Genomic DNA, 13,288 nt, shown 5'->3' with positions numbered 1-13,288 from the left:
TTCTTGCCATACGAAAGATGAATACATTCTCAGAGAAGGGTGTAAGCTTGCTGTGTGAACCACAAAGCTGAGCATTCCAAGTTTTTCCTAATATCCAACCTAGACCTCCCCCACTGCAACTTGAGACTTGTTCCGTCATCTGCCACCGCTGAGAACAGCCTACCTCCATCCTCTGTAACCCCACTTCAGGTAGTTGAAGGCTGCTATCAAATCCCACATCACTCTTCTCTTCTGCAAACTAAATAAGCCCAGTTCCCTCCAGCTCTCCTCATAAGTCATGTGTCCCAGTCCCCCTAATAATTTTCGTTGCCCTCCGCTGGACTCTCTCCAATTTGTCCATATCCTTTCTGTACTGGGGGGGGCCCAAAACTGGACACAGTACTCCAGCTGTGGCCTCATCAGTGCCGAATAGAGGGGAACGATCATGTCCCTCGATTGGTGGCAATGCCCCTACTTATACATCCCAAAATGCCATTGGCCTTCTTGGCAACAAGGGCACACTGCTGACTCATATCCAGCTTCTCGTCCACTGTAATCCCCAGGTACTTTTCTGTTGTTTTTCTTTCTGTTTGTTGCACCCTAGAAGTGATATGAATTGTCTGTCACCACAAGGAGAAAGATAGACTGTAACTTAGAACTTTTGGTGTAGCTGTACTTGATCAGCTTTAACACAGTAGACCAATACTCCCCGGCTCCACCCCTGAAGCTGGGGCTAGAACCATACTTTTATCTTGGAGCTCACAGTAAGGGTACACTTTGTAGGCCCAGTAGTGACAACAGACCCATGCCTCAGACAGGGAAGGTTCTAGAAGCGGTGAAGCCATGACATCACAAGTTCCCAGGGGGTTCTGGAACACTAGCCCTGACTTTGGCACTCAGGAGGAATCTGGGACTTGCTGCTGCTCTACACTCCACAGGCCCAGTGAGCAGCTATCTGGAACGGGATCCAAGAATCCAGGCAGGGGCCAAAACTCACAGTTCCTATTCCAGCTAGGCCCACAAAGGGGGAAGGACAGCCATCAGCACCCCTGCAGCCCTGACAACACTCCATGATCCCCGGGGCTGCCAGCTTCCACGCAGTGCTGGCCCCCTGGGCCCTCTTCGCTGACCTAGCCATGGCGCCTAGTCTGAGGGCTGCCCAGCAGAGTGGGCAGACAGGCTCCAGGCTCTCATTACTATGGTTGCCCTGCTGATGGTAAGGTCCCACAACAGACACTAACCCAACTGCTTGCCTCCTCCTTCACAGTGCACCTTGTGTAAGCAGCTTGTGCTGGGCCTGGGGCCCCAGCTGTGCTCAGACATCACCTAGAGTGCAGCCTCCAGCTCCGGCCACGCTGCAGGAATGGCAGCTCTCGCGCTCCTGTCCATCGTGGCCTGCCTCCTTGTGGGGAACGTGGGAAAGATCTTCCGGCGCTGCGAGCTGGCCCAGGTGCTGCACCAGGCAGGGATGGATGGGTTCCGAGGCTACAGCCTGGCTGATTGTGAGTGATCTCCTGGCCTCCTCATGAGGCTGTACATATATTTCCTTCCCCTCCCCATGGGGCTCTGTGCGTATCCCTCCCCCTTCCCTCCCCCTGGGGCTCGGTGCGTATCCCTCCCCCTGCCCTTCCCATGGGGCTCGATGCGTATCCCTCCCCCTAGGGTGACCAGACAACAAGTGTGAAAAATGGGGACCGTGTTGGGGTAATAGGCACCTACATAAGACAAAGCCCCAAATGTCGGGACTGTCCCTATAAAATCGGGACATCTGGTCACCCTACTCCCCCGGCCCCATCCTGCATGGGGCTCTGTGCATATCCCTCCCCCCGCCCTCCCCGTATATTACTAAATCCTGTACCAGGGCTGTGCATGGCGTTCCATGAAAGCCGGTTCAACACGGACACCGTGGATCATGAAGCTGATGGCAGCACTGACAACGGCATCTTCCAGATCAACAGCCGCCAGTGGTGTGATGACTATAAGCGCTCCGCCCGGAACCTCTGTCACATGCACTGCAGTGGTGAGTAACTCCTTTCCAGTCCTGGTCCTGACCCCTAGGCCATGGCTCAGTGCTAGAGACCTGTGCGGCAGGGAGCAGGGTGGGGCCCTGTAGGGGGCAAGTCCTCCTGGTAGTCAGGGGAACCAACGTCAGGCCCAAGACGTTTTGGAATGGCAAAGGAAGGTCACCCTTGCCTTCAGTGGACAGCAGAGGGCAGCACAATGGGGGCTGGGTTGGTTGGCTGAATGGTGGTATCTCCTGCTAGGAGGACCAGGGCTCCCATGCTACAGTGTTGAGCTACCAAGGGTTATGCCCTATCCTCACTCTCTTCTCCTCCCCCACCACCAGATTTGCTGACCAGTAACATCAACGATGACATCGTGTGTGCCATGCAGATTGTGCAACAGCCAAGGGGAATGGGGGCCTGGTAAGGGGGAGCTGGTGGAGGGGTGGGGTGGAGTGCCAGTGTAGCAGTGCATGGCAAAATATGCAGCACAGGGTAACGTGGCACTATGCTGCCCACCCAGCTCTGCAGCACGCAACATGAAACCGCACACCACAGAGCGGCACAGCACTACACACCGCTATACAGCTTTACACAATGTACTGCTACAGCACGGAACTACATAGTCAATGCCATGAAACACAATGTTATACAGCTGTATTTAGTGCAACAAGGCACTACACCAGACAACCCCACGATACAATGCAGTGTAAAGAAAACATACAGTGTAGCGCAGTACTTTGTTTATACAACCAAACAAAAGACAAAACTCCACAGAGCAACAAGGCTGTTACCATGCTGCCCTGCCCATAGGCAGCTGCATCTCAGTGCTGGACAAGCAATCCTTGGGCAGTGTTGCTGTCCCCCAAAACCGGAGGCAACTACTGCTCAGCACCCTGGGAGTTATCCCCATACATTTTCACTGTGTGGTTGTAACCTGGCTGCCCCACCCGAAAGGCAGCTGCATCTCAGAGCCTGGTGAGCAAGCCCTGCATAGCTGTTACCCAGCTGCCCCGCCCAGAGGGCTGCATCTTAGGACTGGCCCATCCCCATGCGACAGCACTGCTCTCAATGCCAGCTGAGCTTGCTGACCTTGCTTTCTTTGTTTATCCTTCTCAGGCTGGCCTGGAGGAAACACTGTGAGGGCCATGACCTCTCACAGTGGGTGGAAGGATGCAATGTGGGAAGTAGATGAAGGAGCGCCTTGGGATGCCCTGGACCTGCTAGATGGGGTGTACTGCAGTCACATTAGGCTCCTGCAGATTTAGCACCTCATTGAAATCCTCTGTGAGCAACTGCTTCTCCTTCTTAACTAGCTCCAAAGTGGGTCTTTAACTGTGGGGGAGTGTTGTCCCCCTAGTGGGATTGCACCTTAGGGTGCTGGGAGCAGGTTTTCCTGAATAAAGCTATCTGACAGTCTAATGACAAAAGGGTCACAAGTTTTATTTAGAGACGACAATAGGATCTTGGCGGGGGGGGCTGAGAGTCAGGACTCCTAGGTTTCAGAGTAGCAGCAGAGTAGGAGTAGAACTCCTAGGTTCTATCCCTCGCTCTGGGATGGGAGTGGGGATTCTAGTGACAAGATTGGGCGAAGGAGGGCTGAGTGTCAGGGCTCCTGGATTCTATTCCCAACTCTGGGACAGGCTGGGAGTCAGGATGCCTGGGTTGTGTTCCTGACTGTGGGAATGGCTGGATGTCAGGAATCCTGAATTCTGTTCCCATTTCTGTTAATCCATCTCCTTGGAGCCTGTTTCTATCTATTGTGGCCCCCTTGTCACATTAACTCTGAAGCAGCTACTATCTACAATGAGAAGATGGAGTCCTCCTGGCCATCTCAGGGAGGGCAGGCTCATCCCCACAGAAGGGGGGGCGAAAAGTGACCCTTTGCACACAAGGAACTGTAAAATACAAAACTCAATACAATACACTTCTTGGTTTAGCATGGTGAAGGGCCCCTTTGCCTTTCCTGATCCTCCGCTGCGCCCATGTGATTGCTTCATTGTGTTTACATAAATCCCCAGTGGCTTACATGGGAAATGTTTTCAAATTCCCCAGCTAAGGCCACACACATTCCAGTGTCAGTCACTTAAACTGAGGTCAATTCATCTGTTGGACTCTATGGTGGTGGTGGTGTGGAGTGAATGGGGATAAATAGATAACCAGGTGTTTATGGTGATAGACAGACAGATGCATATGGCAATAGAAGAACAGACAGAGGTGAAGCTGGGTGTGGGAGAAGAAGACTAGTGGTATTTGAGGTGATCAGAGGGCAAGCAGAAGTTGCTAGTGGCTCTGGGCAGCCCCAGACCTGTGTGAACTGGTCCCATATGCTGGTCAGATTTGCCTGTGCCCTGATCCTAGCCCCACTGCCTGTATGACCAGCATGGGTGCAGGGACCTATGTACCCCTCTAGCTCCAACTGGGAACAGGTTGAATGGACAAGCCTGAGCATGTTCAGTGCTCCCCTTCTTCAGAGTGTGTTGCACAACCTGGATAGGTGGTTAAAACGCCAGAACAAACCACTCTTGGATACATTACTGCACATAGCCCTGTGGCTGGGGTTTGATTAAATAAAAATTAGCAGCGAAGCTGCAGCACTGCCAAATAGTGCAACCCCCTCCTGCTTTGGTATAAATAATTCAGTCAGCACAGAACCCAGGAGTCCTGATTCCTGCACTAAGCATTGATGAATGGGGAAACTCCACATCTCTCTGCTAGCAGGTTATTTTCCTGCATGTTACAAAGCAGCAACCAGGCAATATATTGGGCCTGAAGCCTTCAGCACCTAGGAAACTCCAACTAGTACAAAATGCTTCAGTGTGTCTCCTCAGAAACTGGCTACCATGAACACATCAAACCTGTCCTGCATTGCCTACTCTGGCTCCCTATAGAATTTAAACAAGTTCAAGGTCTCAGTCCCTGTCTTCAACGTGCTCCATGGACTTGGCTGAGGGTATTGAAATGACTGTCTAAAGAGACTTTAGGTGAAGAAACTGATTATTTGGGTCATTATTTCCTTGGTGCAATCCCGTTCATTTACAAAGAATGGCCGCACAGGCCTGTTTCCATGAACACAGCAGAAACAAACAACAGCAGGCAGTTTCCTTATTCAGAAATCAAAGGACATGTCTACACTAGCACTTTTGTCACTATAACTTATGTAGCTCAGGGGTGTGACAATCCTCCCCCCCCCCGAGCAACATAAGTTACACCGACAGAAGCACTAGTATGGACAGTGCTAGGGTGGTGGGAGCGCTTCTTTCGCCACCCTAGCTACTGCCATTTGTTGGAGGTGGTTTAATTATGTTGACAGGACAGCTCTCCCAGTACAGCTGTGCTGCTGTAGGCTCTTTAGTGTAGACATGGCCTCTCTCCCCAAAAAGTACTGCATTCAAAAGGAAACCCTGCCTCTTGCTTCCTGCCAGGGTCACACTCACAACTAGAGCTGGCTGAAACTTTGGGGTTTCACAAGAAAGTTTGGTATTTTGCAATTTGGTTTTGTTTCAATTCTGGACATACCAAACATTTCAGGGTCACAGTTCTCTCCCATTTCTCACTGAGCGTTGTGTTGAAGCTTTTGAACAATTTTTTAGTTTTCTCATGTTACGGGGGTCAGAAGGATTTCCAAAAACAGCTGAGTTTTCTCACTGTATGTTTCTCCTGCAGCTTTTGTGCTAAATTTAGTTGAGATTTTGGTTGTTAGGATCCAGTAAATATCTGTAGTGGCAAACGTGTTGGCAGTAACTGGAGAAAACTCGTGTTTTCTGTGTGTTACACAGTGATTCTAAGTTTTCCATTATGAAATTGCCTTGGTGCGCAGAATCTGGTGGTCATTTCAGTTATTTGCCAGCCTCCTCAGAGTTTCTGCTTTAGAACCAACAAACTCAGCATGATCTAAGACAGTGATTCTCAATCGGGGGTCTGTGGCAGCCCCGACGCCCCCTGCAGGGCTGAAGCTGGAAGCCGAGGGACTGAAACCTGGAGCCCATGCAGGGCTAAAGCTGGGAGCTGTGGGGCTGAAGCCCTGAGCCCCAGTGCTCTCAGCGGGGCAAAAGCTCTGAGCCCAAGGGTGGAGTTGAAGGGGTAGGGGGAAGAGAAGGGAAGGGAAGGGGTTGGAGGCGGGCAGGGGTGCAGGAACAATTTCTATAGTGGGGGTGCCGAGAGCCATTGAACCAAATTGTAAACCATGTATAGAATGGAATCCACTTCAACACCTAGTTCCAGGACCTGTGGCGGCAGGAAGTCAAAGCCGGGCAGTGCGGGGCAGCTGCTGCCATGGAGCAGGCAGCAGCGGTGGTCCCGTCTCCTGCTGCTGCCTAGGATTGCAGCTTCTCCTAAGCTCCCAGCCCACTTTGACTGCTCATGCAGTCAGTAAGAGCCCCCCAGGCAGGGGGATCCAGCTCAGAGGATGCAGAGTCCTTGGGTAGCAGTGATGACAAGGGGGCCCTCCCAAGCTACCCCTCTGCCCACACACAGCCCCTAGCTAATCCGTCTCTGCACCCTGAGTTACCCCCTGCCTGCACAGCCCCTAGCTACCTCCGCCTTCACCCTGAGCTACCCCTCTGCCCGCACGCAGCCCCTAGCTATCCCCTCCCTGCACACAGCCCCTAGCTCCCCGGCGCATGCATCCTGAGCAACTTTCAAATTTTTTGAGCTGAGCCCCACCCCTGAGTTATAATTTTTCATTGCTCCACCATGACCCAGACAGGTGAGTTAGGGGGTGGAGGTTGCGCTCCCTCCCTGGACCCTGCCATGTGGAGATGGCCTGAGCCCCACCAGCCCCTGCCCCCCAAATACAGAAGTTAAACTACGCCTATGCCTGAGGTCCCCTCCTGCCCTGGAGTCCCAAGTCCCCTCCGCCCAGATCCTGCAGTTTTTATAGCATGTTTAGGGGATCTTCAGAAAGAAAAAGGTGGCGAACCCATGATCAAGGAGATGCATTAGCCCAGGCTACATGTTATTTACATGACAGGTAGCAAAGTACAAGCTCATCCACTGATGTGGCACAACAGGGGTAAGTAAGCAGCAGTTGTCTCTGTACTCTTCTCACACTGTGTAAAACAAAGCCTTCAACTTGTTTGCATGCTTGAAAATGGCCCCAAATCCAATGATGCAAGATTTCAGGTCTTTCATTTCTTCTTGGTGGTGTTGGTCCTGTTTTGAGTAGGGGATTGGACTAGATGACCTCCTGATGTCTCTTCCAACCCTGATATTCTATGATTCTATGATTCTGTAGCAGTAGCTGCTGACAGCGCAACGTTAATCAGATCAGCAGGACAGGTATTATGTAGCAGCTCCGTTTTCCAATTGAGTTTAATCTCCATGCCCACTTAGCTATGTAGGAAGCAGAATCTATTAGTTGTGGCCACATTTTCCAAGTTTATTGGTACATCGTGTGACCCGGTGTGCCTAGGGTAGCCCTCACTGGAAATGCCAAGGTCAGGGCAACCTGCAAAAGGGAGAGCAGACATTCCCAAGACTGGTGGTTAACACGAAAGTTAAACTCTTCAACCAGTCACAAACTGTGCTTCTGATCCCCCACACTGGTTATCAAGAAGCAAAAAAAGAAACCACACAGCCCCCTTTATTGCATTCCAGTTCTCTGGCTCCCAGTCAAGACCTAGGTGCAGTAAGGTGAGGAGTTACTTAAAAACTCTTCTCACTACAAAATTTTCTTCTGAACCCCACAGGGCCAGCCACATTGCTTGGTGAGTATTAGGTTGGATCTTGCCCAAAATACCACGCTGCCAGCCAATCCTTTAGTATCTAAAATAAAGGTTTATTAAAATTAAAGAATGGATGGATTCACCAAGCATGGATTCACCAAGGGAAGGTCATGCTTGACTAATCTAATCGCCTTCTATGATGAGATTACTGGTTCTGTGGATGAAGGGAAAGCAGTGGATGTATTGTATCTTGACTTTAGCAAAGCTTTTGACACGGTCTCCCACAGTATTCTTGTCAGCAAGTTAAAGAAGTATGGGCTGGATGAATGCACTATAAGGTGAATAGAAAGTTGGCTAGATTGTCGGGCTCAACGGGTAGTGATCAATGGCTCCATGTCTAGTTGGCAGCCGGTGTCAAGTGGAGTGCCCCAGGGGTTGGTCCTGGGGCTGGTTTTGTTCAATATCTTCATAAATGATCTGGAGGATGGTGTGGATTGCACTCTCAGCAAATTTGCGGATGATACTAAACTGGGAGGAGTGGTAGATACGCTGGAGGGCAGGGATAGGATACAGAGGGACCTAGACAAATTGGAGGATTGGGCCAAAAGAAATCTGATGAGGTTCAATAAGGATAAGTGCAGGGTCCTGCACTTAGGACAGAAGAACCCAATGCACAGCTACAGACTAGGGACCGAATGGCTAGGCAGCAGTTCTGCGGAAAAGGACCTAGGGGTGACAGTGGATGAGAAGCTGGATATGAGCCAGCAGTGTGCCCTTGTTGCCAAGAAGGCCAATGGCATTTTGGGATGTATAAGTAGGGGCATAGAGAGCAGATCGAGGGACGTGATCGTCCCCCTCTGTTCGACATTGGTGAGGCCTCATCTGGAGTACTGTGTCCAGTTTTGGGCCCCACACTACAAGAAGGATGTGGATAAATTGGAGAGAGTCCAGCGAAGGGCAACAAAAATGATTAGGGGTCTGGAACACATGAGTTATGAGGAGAGGCTGAGGGAACTGGGGTTGTTTAGTCTGCAGAAGAGAAGAATGAGGGGGGATTTGATAGCTGCTTTCAACTACCTGAGAGGTGGTTCCAGAGAGGATGGTTCTAGACTATTCTCAGTGGTGGAAGAGGACAGGACAAGAAGTAATGGTCTCAAGTTGCAGTGGGGGAGGTTTAGGTTGGATATTAGGAAATACTTTTTCACTAGGCGGGTGGTGAAACACTGGAATGCGTTGCCTAGGGAGGTGGTGGAATCTCCTTCCTTAGAAGTTTTTAAGGTCAGGCTTGACAAAGCCCTGGCTGGGATGATTTAATTGGGTATGGGTCCTGCTTTTGAGCAGGGGGTTGGACTAGATGACCTCCTGAGGTCCCTTCCAATCCTGATATTCTATGATTCTATGAAAAAAGAAAGAACAAGAAGAGAGTGGTTAAATGGTAAAGCAGTCACATACATACAAAGACTTCAAAGTCCATATGTCAGGTTCTTAGCAGTATTGGTGAATTTGCTGTCTTGAAAGTCCCTCTGGAACACATCCACAGCTCGGATAAGTCATTCAGTCCTTTCATCAGCGCTTCAGTTTGTAGAAAAGTTACTCCAGAGGTAAGAAGCAGGACTGAAGATAAAATGGAGGTGATGCAGCTGCCTTTTATAGTCCTTTTGCCATGTGTCTGGTACTTCCTTTGTTCCAAACACAAACTTTACAGCACTTGGAAAGGCCTTAGAGTTCTCAGTTCACAGGCATGCCCCTACATGCCTTGCTGAACCATGTATCCCCTGGCTCCTTTCATAGAATCATAGAAGATTAGGGTTGGAAGAGACCTTAGGAGGTCATCGAGTCCAATCCCCTGCTCAAAGCAGGACCACCTCAACTAAATCATCCCAGTCAGGGATTTGTCAAGCTGGGCCTTAAAAACCTCTAAGCATGGAGAGTCCACCACCTCCCTAGGTAACTGTACCCCACTCTTGAACAATGAGGGAAAAGTAGGCTGATTGGGGAAGCAGCCACAGCTGGGGCCATGCCCCAATCAGGCCACACCTGGTCCTGTTATAAGGGATCAGGGAGGAGCTGGGTCAGTCTCCCTCTAGCTCATAAAAACATGAGAATGGCCATACTGGTTCAGACCAAAGGTCCATCCAGCCCAGTACCAACAGTGGCCAATGCCAGGTGCCCCAGAGGGAGTGAACCTAACAGGTAATGATCTAGTGATCTCTCTCCTGCCAGCCATCTCCACCCTCTGACAAGCAGAGGCTAGGGACACCATTCCTTACCCATCCTGGCTAATAGCCATTTATGGATTTAACCTCCATGAATTTATCCAGTTCTCTTTTAAACCCTGTTATAGTCCTAGCTTTCACAACCTCCTCAGTTCCAGAGGTTGACTGTGCACTGAGTGAAGAAGAACTTCCTTTTATTTGTTTTAAACCTGCTACCCATTAATTTCATTTGGTGGCCCCTAGTTCTTATATTATGGGAACAAGTAAATAACTTTTCCTTATTCACTTTCTCCACACCACTCATGATTTTATAGACGTCTATCATATCCCCCTTTAGTCGCCTCTTTTCCAAGCTGAAAAGTCCTAGCCTCTTTAATCTCTCCTCATATGGAACCCATTCCAAACCCCTAATCATTTTATTTGCCCTTCTCTGAACCTTTTCTAATACCAGTATATCATTTTGAGATGAGGGGACCACATCTGTATGCAGTATTCAAGGTGTGGGCATATCATGGATTTATATAAGGGCAATAAGATATTCTCTGTTTTATTCTCGATCCCTTTGTTAATGATTCCTAACGTCCCGTTTGCTTTTTTGACTGCCGCTGCACACTGCGTGGACGTCTTCAGAGAACTATCCACGATGACTCCAAAATCTTTCTCCTGATTAGTTGTAGCTAAATTAGCCCCCATCATATTGTATGTATAGTTGGGATTATTTTTTCCAATGTGCATTATTTTACATTTATCCACATTAAATTTCATTTGCCATTTTGTTGCCCAATCACTTAGTTTTGTGAGATCTTTTTGAAGTTCTTCACAGTCTGCTTTGGTCTTAACTATCTTGAGCAGTTTAGTATCATCTGCAAACTTTGCCACCTCATTGTTTACCCCTTTCTCCAGATCATTTATGAATAAGTTGAATAGGATTGGTCCTAGGACTGACCCTTGGGGAACACCACTAGTTACCCCTCTCCATTCTGAAAATATACCATTTATTCCTACTCTTTGTTCCCTGTCTTTTAATCAGTTCTCAATCCATGAAAGGATCTTCCCTCTTATCCCATGACAATTTAATTTACGGAAGAGCCTTTGATGAGATACCTTGTCAAAGGCTTTCTGGAAATCTAAGTACACTATGTCCACTGGATCCCCCTTGTCCACAGGTTTGTTGACCCCCTCAAAGAACTCTTATAGATTAGTAAGACATGATCTCCCTTTACAGAAACCATGTTGACTTTTGCACAACAATTTATGTTTTTCTATGTGTCTGACAATTTTATTCTTTACTATTGTTTCAACTAATTTGCCCGGTACTGACATTAGACTTACCGGTCTGTAATTGCCAGGATCACCTCTAGAGCCCTTAAAAATTGGCGTTACATTCGCTATCTTCCAGTCATTGGGTACAGTAGCTGATTTAAAGGACAGGTTACAAACTATAGTAGTTATTTCCGTAATTTCACATTTGAGTTCCTTCAGAACTCTGGTCCCGGTGACTTGTTACTGTTAAGTTTCTCAATTAATTCCAAAACCTCCTCTAGTGACACTTCAATCTGTGACAATTCCTCAGATGTGTCACCTACAAAAGACAGCTCAGGTTTGGGAATCTCCCTAACATCCTCAGCCGTGACGACTGAAGCAAAGAATTCATTTAGTTTCTCCACGATGACTTTATTGTCTTTAAGTGCTCCTTTTGGATCTCAATTGGCCCGGGGCCCCCACTTGTTGTTTAGCAGGCTTCCTGCTTCTGATGTACTTTAAAAACATTCTGTTATTACCTTTTGAGTTTTTGGCTAGCTGTTCTTCAAACTCCTTTTTGGCTTTTCTTATTACATTTTTACATTTAATTTGGTAGTGTTTATGCTCCTTTCTATTTACCTCACTAGGATTTGACTTCCACTTTTTAAAAGATGCCTTTTTATCTCTCACTGCTTCTTTTACATGGTTGTTAAGCCATAGTGGCTCTTCTTTAGTTCTTTTACTATGTTTTTTAATTTGGGGTATACATTTAAGTTGAGCTCCTATGATGGTGTCTTTGAAAAGTGTCCATGCAGCTTGCAGGGATTTCACTCTAGTCACTGTACCTTTTAATTTCTGTTTAACTGACCTCATTTTTGCATAGTTCCCCTTTCTGAAATAAAATGCCACAGTGTTGGGCTGTTGAGGTGTTCTTCCCACCACAGGAATGTTAAATATTATATTATGGTCACTATTTCCAAGCGGTCCTGTTATAGTTACTTCTTGGACCAGAGCCTGCGCTCCACTCAGGACGACATCGAGAGTTGCCTCTCCCCTTGTGGGTTCCTGTACCAGCTGCTCCAAAAAGCAGTCATTTAAAGTACCGAGAAATTTTGTCTCTGCATTTCGTCCTGAGGTGACATGTACCCAGTCAATAGGGGGATAATTGAAATTCCCCACTATTATTGAGTTTTTTATTTTGATAGCTTCTCTAATCTCCCTTAGCATTTCATCGTCACTATCACTGTCCTGGTCAGGTGGTCGATAATAGATCCCTACTGTTATATTCTTATTAGAGCATGGAATTACTATCCATAGAGATTCTATGCAACATGTGGATTCATTTAAGATTTTTATTTCATTTGATTCTACATTTTCTTTCACATATAGTGCCACTCCCCTCCCTGCATGACCTGTTCTGTCCTTCCGATATATTTTGTACCTCGGAATGATTGTGTTCCATTGATTGTCCTCACTCCACCAGGTTTCTGTGATGCCTATTATATCAATATCCTCCTTTAACATGACGCACTCTAGTTCACCCCTCTTATTATTTAGACTTCTAACATTTGTGTACAAGCACTTTAAAAAACTTGTCACTGTTCATTTGTCTGCCTTTTTCTGATGTGTCAGATTCTTTATGTGAATGTTTCTCGTCTGATGTGGCCCATACTTGATCCTCTTCCATCCCCTCCTCCTGACTAAAACCTTGAGAATCTCTATCAATAGACTCTCCTCTAAGAGAAGTCTCTGTCTGATCCACGTGCGCCTCTGCAGCCATAGGCTTTCCCCATCTCTTAGTTTAAAAACTGCTCTGCAACCTTTTTAATGTTAGGTGCCAGCAGGCTGGATCCACTTTGGTTTAGGTGGAGCCCATCCTTCCTGTATAGGCTCCCCCTATCCCAAAAGTTTCCCCAGTTCCTAATAAATCTAAACCTCTCCTCTCTACACCATCATCTCATCCACGCATTGAGACTCTGAAGCGCTGCCTGCCCACCCGGCCCTGCACCTGGAACTGGAAGCATTTCTAAGAATGCCACCATAGAGGTCCTGGATTTCAGTCTCTTTCCTAGCAGCCTAAATTTGGCTTCCAGGACATCTCTTCTACCCTTCCCTATGTCATTGGTACTCTCTGGAGAGAGAAGGGTGCCTGAGGTAGAGTAGTACTGGGGAAAGGCAAGAG

General features: G+C 48.0%; 1 protein-coding gene across 1 annotated transcript; it reads left to right on the top strand.

Moving 5' to 3' along the window:
- The first annotated feature begins 1,342 nt into the window (after positions 1-1,342).
- On the top strand, positions 1,343-3,197 carry LOC144278158 (sperm acrosome membrane-associated protein 3-like). The gene is made up of 4 exons (XM_077839357.1): positions 1,343-1,481; positions 1,841-1,999; positions 2,327-2,405; positions 3,102-3,197. The coding sequence occupies exons 1-4, from the start codon at positions 1,343-1,345 to the stop codon at positions 3,175-3,177; spliced, it is 453 nt and encodes a 150-aa protein (XP_077695483.1). The 3' UTR covers positions 3,178-3,197.
- Positions 3,198-13,288: the final 10,091 nt, after the last annotated feature.

The sequence above is a fragment of the Eretmochelys imbricata genome, chromosome 21, assembly GCF_965152235.1.
Source record: "Eretmochelys imbricata isolate rEreImb1 chromosome 21, rEreImb1.hap1, whole genome shotgun sequence".
NCBI lineage: Eukaryota > Metazoa > Chordata > Testudines > Cheloniidae > Eretmochelys > Eretmochelys imbricata.
Note: the sequence above shows the minus strand (reverse complement) of the source record. Positions and strands in the feature narration are given on the sequence as shown.